Source organism: Agrilus planipennis, unplaced genomic scaffold (assembly GCF_000699045.2).
Source record: "Agrilus planipennis isolate EAB-ADULT unplaced genomic scaffold, Apla_2.0 scaffold173, whole genome shotgun sequence".
In the NCBI taxonomy this organism is placed as follows: domain Eukaryota; kingdom Metazoa; phylum Arthropoda; class Insecta; order Coleoptera; family Buprestidae; genus Agrilus; species Agrilus planipennis.
In genome coordinates this window covers 52,623-65,056 of record NW_020438948.1, presented here as the reverse complement: position 1 = coordinate 65,056, position 12,434 = coordinate 52,623, and the positions used below count along the sequence as shown (strand labels likewise).

Sequence of the window (12,434 nt, the reverse complement as noted above, 5' to 3'; positions counted from 1 at the left end):
TTCATAGATTTTAGAAAATTTTAAACCAGTGCTATTATAGACTCGCTGGAGAAAACATCGTCTCCATAAGACAATCACGATTATCCTAATTCATTCCTATTGATTTTTATCATCATTTTTAATTAATCGGTATTTGTAGTTTTAAAGTTAGTTTAAAGTGGATTAAATTTAAGTTAAATTAAATATAGTTATTTCTACAATCACTACAACTACGTGTCTTATTTCATGTGGTACTTAGTACACTCCGTTGGCAATAGTTTATATAAAAAAACTTAATCAACGATAAAACAGTGCTATTAATCGTTTAAATAGAATAAACGATTTTATGCACGTTTTCATAATCAGTTATCCCAGAAGGTATTATTGGATTATCCTCTTTCCTTCAAACAGTGATCATAAAAGGAGGAAAGAATGAATGAACGTTTTGGCCGAAAAGGTCACTACTACATATTTATAATGGCATCTCGACGCGTGTATACGAAGCTCGACTTTGGCCGGCTCAATCTGTTTACTAAATAATAATGTAGTCGTCAATGGGGAGAGAAAACGTAGTATGCTTACATACATATATCGTAGTATTAGTGAGCGTACGTGTGTTGAAAACGACCAACAGATCCTAAGCGGCTGTCAATTATGGCAAAGATAATGGTACACTTCAGAGCGCATAATACATATTAATAGAGAAATAATTGATTGCTCGTAAATTATACAAACAAGATTGATTATTGTTGCGGGATTCAGTCTTGTCCTGGCCACTTCGCTTGTGTGCAACACCATAATACCGTCGCGAATTGGTAATTATTCCTTCTTGATAAATTAATTACCGGTAATGATTTATTAAAATTAAATGCTTACCACCGCCATCGGGATTCCTACTAAACGTTTATCAAATTTATAAATTGCGTAGTTATTGTATAAACTGTTGCAGTTTATTTTGTGTGCAGAGATGGTAACCAATCCGAAAAAGAAAAGTAGTCAGTTAAAAGTTTGACTCTCGCCATGGGTTCTAAATGATAATTTGTAAAATAAATTTCTATAAGCCTTTAAGGATCTACGATATCGGTCAAATTTTTCCTTTGAACGTTAAGGTGTAGGTATTTTCAGTTTTTTTTTTTTTTAATTGAGGAGGTAGATGCTCTAGGGTATGTGTCTGATAGGGTTTCGTAAAAGATTGAGAAATTTTAAAGCGTTTTCCCAGTGATGGTATATAAGGAAAAATTATGATGCTCCAATCTAATTATAATGTGATGAAGATAGAAGCATTTTTTAAAGCATGTTTACCATCTGACGGTAAACATAATGCTTTGAACATCATTTTTAAAATCAAAATAAAATATATACAACGTATGCGTCTATATATCAATGACACACTTGGTAACCTGAATAATACTTGCCGTGGTCTAGGATTGTTTCTTCTTCAGTGAGAACACCGATACAGTCGTTTGACGTTTCGCCAGCTATTACTGTTGAAATCTTCAAGGAACGTAACGAACGAGTAAAGTCCTTCCCTGTGGTTGTACTAATATTAAATCTCGGCGAAAGCGTAAGAGCCTTTTCACACGAGCTACATTTCGTAGCGCTTTCGTTACGCTACCGCAGCGCGACAGTTGCTAGTATAAAGAGCGATTTTTTGCAGCGCTTCGATATTCTAACGTATGTACTTATATCAAATTTAAAAGAACAGTTATTTAAATCAAGTCGCTGAAGAAAGACGAAGAGAAGCTTACTTTATTAGCGCTTCTGATAAATTAAAAAAAAAGAATATACAGAATCGGAAATATTGGATCGATCACAACAGCAATCGATTGATAAAAGGATTTCTATACATCATTTCAAGATTTACATCGAAATAAAAAAGTTTTTCAGTCATTCCTTCTTCCCATGCTCTTCCTTACATAGTCTGCACTGTAGCTATTCCAAATGTAGTGTTTGAAATTATGACGTCAACATTGTCCATCATCGATCTGTCGCGTAACTATAGCGCTTCAAAAAGTAGCCCGTGTGAAAAGGCTCTAAAATCTCTCGCCAACTAACAACTGTAGTCGAAATAATTGTCGAGTTTTCTTAATAAATTAATAAAAAAGTGTTTCGTTAATATATATTTAATTTTGATTTTTAATTAATAGTAAATTATANATTTTTAATTAATAGTAAATTATTTTTTAAAAAACTGAACATAGGAATTAGTTTAATCTCACTCAGTAAAGAAGGGGTACTTTTGCAAACTTGGACGCTCTACTTAAGGCCCTGTGTCAAGATGTATTAGCTAATTTCGTTTAATAATTGGAAGTCTCCGATAACGACAGACACGCACTGTTACCATATCAATAAAGTTCCGTCCAGACCTTTTCGGTATGTAAATAATAATATTGACTGAAGCAACATTTTGAAATATGTATTCACATTTTCGATTAGGGCCGATAGTTACCGTTTTCAAAAGGTAAAACCCCTTGTAAAAAAACATCGTTTTGTTATCACAATTCGCGTAATTTGCAATTAGAAATTTTTCAATTTTGGGACACTATGTATACATATTCCGAATTCAATATGAAATCGGCGTGTTCCAGTTTCGGTTGTTCCCCTTTAAAAGAGAGCCCGTTCGTTGGCAACGATGAAGAACGCACACGTACACATAGTTGGCTCAGTTCCACGAAGCGGAGGCGGCAGCAGCGCGTCGTCGACGGCGACGCGCCGCGGCGCCATCGACACGACCGACGACGTCGACAGGGAAGACGGCAGGCACAAGAGAGCTCGCGGAAGCGAAACCCGAATCTGCCGAGCAACAAAACTCGGGGTTGAAGTTGAAGCAAAAGGAAAAAAAAGATGATAATTGATAAAATGCCCCTCAGCGTCATCCATCTTTTCGCTTCTCAGCGGTAAAAGCTACGATTTTGCACCCGTAATCCTTCCGCAAACTCTCATACACACCCATACACATACATACATACATACACAAGCAAGTACTTTTACAATTGATTTTTACTAATGCGCTCAAACATAAAACAGCAGAAATCGTTCAAAAGTCTATGGTATTATTTTAGATTTTATTAGGGTTCCGTAAGGGCAAAAAAAGAATCCTCTTATACCATCGCAAAACTATCTAAAAATTTTGAAAAAATCCTGTAGGCAGATTTTTTAAAATTAAAAATATCTTGAGGAATTACGGTATCCTTATCATCTATCCCGTGATTATCGGTGTAGAAAACCACACTCGTACCATGTTGCTCCAATAAACTCAGAACCCAGGATTTAGATCAACCCTATTAATACGTATAATGGCACTATTATAAATCATGAAGATATTGTAAAGTAATACAATAAATAATTATTTTAAGTTGTCTTCATGATTGTGAATAATACTCGTCTGAAAATATTCTTGAAGAATTTTTTTTTAATCTGGTCATAAAACGAGTGCCTGCTTCATAAGAAGCGCTGGATTTACAAACAAGGTGTGCGCCCCTTGATATACATAATACTGCACTTTTCAAGGATGATGAGGATAACGTGGATAGAAAAGGTTAGAAATGAAGAGGTATTAGAAAGAATAGGAGAACAGAGGACCCTATGGAAGTCAATAAGAAATAGGCGAGATAGGTTGGTAGGACACCTTCTCAGGCATGAAGGTCTAGTCAGAGACATATTAGAGGCAGAAACGGGGGTTAGAAGGGCTAGAGGTACTGTTCGCAAATAATTAAGGATGTAGGTTGTTCTAGTTTTAGGGAAATCCGAAGATTAACTCAGGATAGGAAAGAGTAGAGGTACGTGTCTAACCATTCTTAGGACTGATGACAGCACTTTTCGCTGGAAAAAAACGAGCATCAAAAATTAGGAAAAATATCGTCGTTTCGGTAGGGGTGCGGCATAAAATATGTTTTGGGGGTTTCATTCATTAATAACAGGATAATTACTTCTGATAACTTTTGCGTACCTACGTCTGCCAACGATCACAAAGCAATGCCATTTTGTGCATTACTCAGAAGTACAAAATCCATTGTCTTCCAAGGTGCCATTTTCCACAATTCAAACGTCTTTTTTTGTATGTATGTTGGTACGTGTTTTTTTACGAACTTTTCTTGCTCCGTTCTCAAGATAAAAAAATAAGGTGTGATCGACCGTGGAACCGGCAAACTCGTTTGCTGGCGTTGGTCGTCTCGAAACATGTACGTATGTATGTATGTACATCACACACATTCATACGTACAATACGCATCCAGAATAAATGTATGCGCGTTGTGAGTCGTCTCCGTAACAAGTGGCCAAAGTAGTAACTTATACAACGTGCACTCAAATACTAGATATACATGCGGAACTATACGAGGGGTGATCGGGATCATTCCGCTACCCCAATAACCATGGTCGGTTTGCGTGAAGTGCTATGCACCAAGGGTTTAACTTGGTTATAGCGGTTATGCCTAAGGTTGCCACCTTTTCAGTCTTTAAATAAAGTATTTCTCGACTAAAAGGTTAAAAAAAAAGTACTCAGCATAAAAATAAAGTATTTTATTTTCTGTTTTTAAAAACATATTTTTTGTTACACCTAGCAGCCAGTAACAAATTGCTGTCGCTCTTAAATACATTAATAGCCTCTAAACATGGCAAACAAAGATTTAAGTAAACTAAAAGTTCATTTTTAATTAGTTTTAATGAAGCTTTATTCCTGTCGTCCCGCCACATTGCGTTCATAACAGAGAATACTCTTTCTGTAAATACTGAAGTGGCCGGAACGGACAGCAAAAGTGAAACTACTTTGAACAGATTTGGGCAATCAGGTTGTTCCGTAAATATGACTTGCCATTTTTCTGTGCAATATTATTGATATAAAAATACTCTAAATTTCGAATAATCGCTTACAAAATTACGATGTTTACTTAAGGCCTTAAATAAAGTATTTTTGCATACTTTATGTGTCTTGTAAAGTATGACGTACGCACAGTCGAAATAGAGTACAATACTTTATAATAAAGTACGGGTGGCAATCCTAGTTATGCCTGAACTGTATGAAGTGCTAGGTTGTGATGGGAGAGGATTCCATGATTGGATTGCACCAGGGCGTTGTGGCATGCACCAGGGGCTACGCTATGATTTGAAAAGTTTCACAAGGATTAAAAACAATTTCATCCAAAACGTAAAACAAATTTCGGTAGTTCACACATGACAGTAGCGTTTGTTAAAAAGCTTTACAGTGTAAGTTCGCAAACAATTGAGGTAATGTAATGTAAACAGATTTTACTATTAACTGACTGAATGTACATCACTACAATCATTTTGGCCTGTTGTGGTCGTTTACGTATTTACGCTACTCAGCGGTGTTTACAATAAATTGAAGCAATGTCGTCAATTCACGTGTAAACGTGCATAATCTGACAATTATCAAATTCTAAATAATTTTATGAGTTGTTTTGGTCAAAAAAATATATAAGATGCCGTTTTTCTGCCAAGTAGTTCGTAAAATAGTACCTAACCCTTATTACGCCAAATGCTTTAAAATGTTAACGTATATGAACATGAACATTTTTAGCCAATCATTTTGCACTCTTTTTTTCCTCTTTGAAGCATTGCCAAGTGGACCAACGTCTCTTATCTCGAATCACATATGATCGACAAACCCACTCATAACATCCATTTTTAGGAGCCCTTCCTACCTTACCGTGGTTTATTTTGGCAGATACGTACATGTCTTTATACTCTCTATTATTCTTGATAAAACTAAATGCTCTGTTTCCCTTGTTTCAAGTCCCTACAAGTATTCCTATTCCTCTCTACTCCACTACCTTTACATTCCTCCCGTAATTCGCTCAAAATTTCTTCCTCTCCTCCCTTCCATACAATTTCACAAACTTCCGCCGCTTCTATCTCATGTACGAATCCCATACATTTTTACACCACTTTGACGTCCATTTCGATGTTCTTATTTCTTCCAGCAAACATACTTTTGACCACCTCACATGCCACACCACCTCACATGCTACTACTACTAATTTTTACTAATTACTACTAATTATTATAATTACTACTAATTATTATAATACATTTTAGTAGTTGTAAAAGGATAATTAAAGACGAAAAAAAGGTCGCGATCAAGCAGGTGGCTAGTTTTTACTAACAGAAAAACTTCTGCATCTTTTCTAAATCTAAATAAGTTTTAGTTCGTTCTTAATTCATTTAATCTTTTTACCACTGTTCCAGCCGTGTAGTAATTCACTTTGGAAATTCAATCTGAACTTCCAGAAAATTATATTATCTAGGATAACGAAACACACAACTTTACTTCTTTACAATCAATAAAATTAGACTAGAACGGTGACAAGTAATAATTTTTTTATTTAATTTTATGCAAATCTACCTAGCGTGTTGACAGAATACAATGCAACCTTATCGCATAATTTTAACTTTAAAAAGACGTCGTGTCGTGACCAAAGTGGTCAGTTCTCAGTTGCTTTCATACAAGTTTTAAGTTTTCATTTCTTTTCCAATTTTTCAAATATAGTTTTTACACGTATAAGTAAGTACCTATACAAAATTGTTATCATCATCAGGAAGTAATAGAAACACAGTTTTTTAATGTACAATCGGAATGTCCCTCGTATCTATACGCGGTACATCACGTTTACGTGTTGGTTTGTCCGAAGAGGTGATGGAATAGCGAACGGAATGGATGGACGAATCTGGCGGTCGGATGGACATAGGATAGATGGATGGATGTGTGCCCTAGAACCAACTCTTTCACGTCACCGCATGTCTGTCTTTTAGGTCGAAGAAGAACGTGATGGTGAAATACAGACGCACAAACACACTCGTACATATACACCGTCGAGGTTATTGCCTTCCCACATTCTCTTCTACTCCGGCGAAAAACGTGTTTATTACACGTTGAAAATCGACGAATGCCACTCAACAGGAACATTCATCAACTCACTAAATTTTTCATGTTATTATCGAATTCAGGTACAAAATCAATTATTTATTGTTTGTGTTCATAACTTCAGTTCAATTTTTGATATACGGGGGACAGTCTGTCAATCGGTTTCTTTAAGCAAGAAGTGTGACTTAATTAATCTACGCACAGTTACTTTCATTTTCTCTTTTAAATGTCTTTTGTAAATATTAATTCTTTTAAAATAATTCGAAGTAGATATCCACACAAGTGGACCTTGTAATCCTAAAATGTAGCATCGTACTACAGATGGCGTTTACCGCGCCATCTGTGGTATTTTCTAAAACGCACTGTTAAGACAGCAGGTAAAAGTTGGCCTGTGTTCTGTCGGAGCTGCCTGCGACGCGCTGATCAGATCCAAAAAGATCGAAATCGCGATCCGCGTCTGGCAGTTTCGACAGAATACAGACCACTTCGAATTATTTTATTCGATTATGGTAACGTGCCTATCACTTTGAGGTTGGGCTACGCCTGGATTCGTTTTCAGCAAGTAGATATCCACACAAGTGGACCTTGTTGGAGCATACAAATCCTAAAATGCAGCATCGTACTACAGATGGCGTTTACCGCACCATTTGTGGTATTTTCTAAAACGCATTAATTCTTTTATTTATATGTGGGCAGTTTTATAATTTTTTTCGTTGGACACGCACTAATCTAGGTCTATCTCTACTCCCATCCAATATTTTAAGTTTTACATGATAGAAAATCGGATGATTTTCAATTAGTTCTTGAAATATTTTGACATTTCTCTATCAGACTAGTACGATCTACCACTGTTCTATCTATATTAAGTAACTAATAAGTAGAGAAAACTTCATATCCGACCAGATTCGAGTACGCTAAGAAGCGCGACAGTGAAAATTAAATTTGCACCTTCTATATTAAACCTCCAAATTGGATCTCGGATGACTAAAAGCCCCCATCCATCTACTGTCTCTATTAGGAGAAAGAGAACCAACCGAATGATGAATAAAATTACTATATTACTCAAAAATGTTTAACAAAATTGGTTCTATATTTACTCCATAATTTTGCTTGATTGGTAATGCTAATACCTACAAAGAGAAACGTTAACTTCTTTATTTTTAACTTTTACATACGGTTAGGAAGGTGATCTCTGATTTAACACTTAAACAATATGTACAAGTGACATCAATTATTTATTAGTTCACTTGCCCCATATTTCCTAATTTTTACAAAACGGGACAGGCGATTAAGTTAAGGTTGAGAGGGTTGATCTGAAGCATGGAAGGTTAGTGTTAAGGACAACGCATACATGTATGCTTTTAATAACTAATATAACTAATTTTCATGCCCTACGACACTCTTCTCAACCACAGTCTAATCTTCAACATCAAGTACGTCGTCAACCAAAAGGACAGGGGAGAGGCGATAGAATGATATCATGAATTGTAGGGTGTAATAGGTAAAATAAATACAACTTGTAAAATTTTAGTGCTTTAGACAAGAAACAAAAATCTTAATTAGTACATAATATTTTTAGATTTTCTTTTAATTTCTTAAATAGTACCGCTTAGTTACATCTGTCTTGTTGCCAAACATCAAGTGTGAGGAATACATGGAATCAATCGTCTTCACATTCGGCATGCACACACTTTCAANTTTATTTGCAATTTGTTAAATGTGTATGTTTTTTACATTGATTTAACAAAATTATATGAAAGTAGTATAAAATAGAACGGTCCTGACATTTTTACTTTATAAAACAAATTGTTTTTGAAAGTTTTCGAAATTACTAAAACAACTTAGAAGAATGATTGGTTGCATACTGTACAATTTTCTACGTTATAGAAGTATCATATGAAAAAATAAAAGTATTTTGGCAATTTCATACACTGCTAACAATTGCCATGTATTTATTAGTTTTAAAAGAAGAAATTCATATATCAAACATATAACAATACAATAAGAAAAAAGTTCACTTTAATTTAAGATTTATTAAACGCAAAATATTCAATTTAATATGGCAAAGTATTAGTTTAAGTATTTTTTTTATGAATGCTCTACTTCATTCATTTCATCTTCATCTAAATTTATAACTATTTCATCACCACATTCACTATGACTATCTTTAGTTCTTGTTGGTTTTCCTCTATCTTTTTCGTTTGAAATTTCACCATATTCTTTATCTTTATTAATTATCTTTTGTAATGGGCTACATATTTTTTGTAATTCATTTTCTTTATGATCTTTTGATTCAATATGCTCTGGAGTGTTTTGTTTGCCTATTATAATTTGAGTATTTTTCATACCTTCTTTTTGAATATTTACTTGAAAATGTATTTTATCTACACATGTATGGGTATTTTCTTCTGTCCGAAAATTATCTGTAACATTATTATTTTGTATGCTCCAGTCTCTGATTATTTTAACTTTCTGTTTAATTTTTTTCTGTGCTGTATTTTCTTTTAGTTTTTCAGATTCATCATTTTCATGAGGTGAGCGTTTTGAACTAATGGTCGAAGTTTTCTCAGCTTCTTGTAATTCATGAGATTCCCTTTCTTCTTCAGAGTCACTAGAGTCTATAACTATCTCATCTTTTTCTGGACTTTGAACAATTACAGCGTCGTCATCATCAGATATTTCCTCCAGCTTCACATTTAAATTTTCTGTCTCTTTTTCTTTCTTTTGAGCTGCTTCTAATGCTAATTGTGATCTAATAGCTCTTGCTCTGGCTTGAAGTTCTAGAAGTTCTAGGACACTCATTAAATTACCGTCTTCAGTTCCTTTTTGATTACTTTGTGAGTGGTGGCTCCTTTTTCTTGATTTCTCTGATTTTTCAGATTTTATCGACTTTGTTTTAGATTTTGCCTTCTGCTTTTTATATCTCTTGTCCAACTCTAAAAGAATGTCATATATACTTCTTTAACTTCTACATAATCAATTAAAAGTAAATCAATTAAAACATTTACCATCTACAATTGCATCTTTATCATCAGGTCCGATACATATTTCAATATCATCATCAGAAATATCATCCAGTGATATTACTTCAGCTATCTTTTCATCTTCTGACTCTGAAGAACTACTCTCTCGATCAGGGTTCTCTCCATTGAAAATATAGCCTAATCTTTTATTGGATATTCCCAGAAGTTCTTCTAAAAGCATGGCATTTATTTCTTCAATATCCAAATGCTGTAATTCATCCATAAAGCTTTATGAACATGCTACTAGTACATTTGTATACTAATACGCACTTTTATACAATCGGGAGCCATCGATTTAATTTTTTTTGGATTGAGTATTTTTAAAACCTCCTTCATCATTCTGATTTTATCGTTTTTATAGTGTGATAATTCATGTGCACTACTTTCTTCATCGGATTCAGAGGAACTCTGTAGGTTTGTCAGCAATTTCTTTTTTTTTAAGGTCTTCTTACTGCGTTTAATTAAATTATTAGACATTTCTTTATAATCGTTTAACGTATCAAGATGCAGGGTTATGTTTTGTGTTTTTGTTTTGCTTGATGTACGACCATAGATACGTACGACCATTTTCTGAGGTTATTTATGTATATATTTATTAATTTCAGTGTTGCCAAACTGCGAAGTTTAGAAATTTTAATAAATCTAACAAAGTATGTACATTTAAAAAATTTTTNTAGGGTGTAATAGGTAAAATAAATACAACTTGTAAAATTTTAGTGCTTTAGACAAGAAACAAAAATCTTAATTAGTACATAATATTTTTAGATTTTCTTTTAATTTCTTAAATAGTACCGCTTAGTTACATCTGTCTTGTTGCCAAACATCAAGTGTGAGGAATACATGGAATCAATCGTCTTCACATTCGGCATGCACACACTTTCAAATCGCATCGCAATAAATGACTTGGTACTTGAACAAACTTTTTCGAGTTTCTGGGAGGAGGCAGCTGCCCCCCATCCCAGCCAACGCCGCTGTGTTTTCAATGATCATCGTAATTACTCATTGTGGAACTTCCCAAATTACACACAACGCGTTCTGATGGGTTATTATTATAAAATCGTCAGTAAGATTGGTTGGACATGCATCTCCAATCTTTCCCATCTCGAGTTAATCTCCGCATTTCCGTAAAACTACATATCCTTAACTATTTATGAACAGTAATCTAATCTACGTCTACTTCTACCCCTCCTAACTCCTGTTTCTGCCTGTAATATGTCTGACTAGACCTTCATGTCTGAGGACCAACCTATCTCGCCTATTTCTTATTGACTTCCACTATGGCCTCTGTTCTCTTATTCATTCTAATACCTCGTCATTTCTAACCTTCTCTATCCACGATATCTTCATTGTTCGCCTGTAACACCACATTTCAAATGCTTCTAACCTTTCCTGTTCCGCAGCGCCTACCGTCCACGTTTCATACCCATGCTCCAAGCATACACCTTTATTAACCGTTTCTGAATTTCCAAATTGGCCGATCTCGAGCACAAAAGTGATTTCTTTTTCCTAGTACTGATCCGACCCTGCGATAATATTTGTTTTATGTTTTATATTTCTAGAGCTATTTCCGTCGTGAGCTATGACTCCACAAATATCTAGAATTAGCGCCTTCCAGTTTATCGTGTCCTCTAGGTATATAAAAATTAAAACCTTTCTACTTGAAAAAAGTATTTTTAAAATTAGATTAATTTGACAGTATATGCTGAAATTTTTGAAATTCAGAACCTTTCGCTTGCAAATAAAAATATTCTCTGGTTTTCCAACGGTTAGCAAATTCCCTGAGAATTTCAAGTTTTCCAAGTTGATCTACAAAACCTTAAACTAGCATGCTAAAATGAACTAATTTAGCGTACACCCTGTATATTATATCACCTGTAGATGCACGTAGTGGGTATTTGCATGCGCAATGAAACAACTTAATCCGACATCCAGTGCAATACAGCTGTTGTAATTAATTAAAATTTGCCGACATCTTAATCGATTACGTTAACGAGAAAGTAGTGCCAATGCAAGCGGCGGGGGTCGACGTAAATGGGACAGCGGACGTGCCATTGCACGCGGTCTTAGTTATCTTTCAATTGTTTTACACGTCGTAACTTAAGCCCCGTGCGGAACATCGACATGCAACGTTGCCACAAATGAAAAATTTTATAAACACAAAGTACCTATACGTATAAAAAAAAGAGTACACATAAAAATTCGTACAGAACAAATTAATTAATATAATCTTCAAAAAACAAGGTTATCATAAAAAGGAATCATTTATCTCCTCTTCTGCTAGCAATTAGTTCGGTAAATGTCTAGATGATGGGGTGGGTGGGATCGAAAGAGGAGAAGGAGATTTCCCTCACCACTGTAGCATAAAAAGTTCGCGGCGGTCTCACACCCATAAAAAGTTATGGGGGTTAGATGGGGGTGGGGGTAGGAGGAGATCGAAAAAGGGTGGTCACCTGAGTAAAACTTCATAAAAAATTTGCGGCGGTCTCACCTCATAAAAAGTTATGGGGGTTGAAAGTTTATTTTGACAATTTTCATACACTATAATTCAA

The 12,434-nt window shown here is 34.8% G+C and overlaps 2 protein-coding genes across 2 annotated transcripts in view; both read right to left on the bottom strand.

Moving 5' to 3' along the window:
• The window catches only part of LOC108742655 (LIM domain-binding protein 2), a 61,281-nt gene that overhangs the window by 20,350 nt on the left and 28,497 nt on the right, over positions 1-12,434 (bottom strand). The window lies entirely within an intron of this gene.
• Positions 8,798-10,448, bottom strand: LOC108742656. The gene is made up of 3 exons (XM_018477931.2): positions 10,156-10,448; positions 9,871-10,093; positions 8,798-9,798 (listed from the first exon to the last, which is right to left on the bottom strand). The coding sequence occupies exons 1-3, from the start codon at positions 10,360-10,362 to the stop codon at positions 8,951-8,953; spliced, it is 1,278 nt and encodes a 425-aa protein (XP_018333433.1). The 5' UTR covers positions 10,363-10,448; the 3' UTR covers positions 8,798-8,950.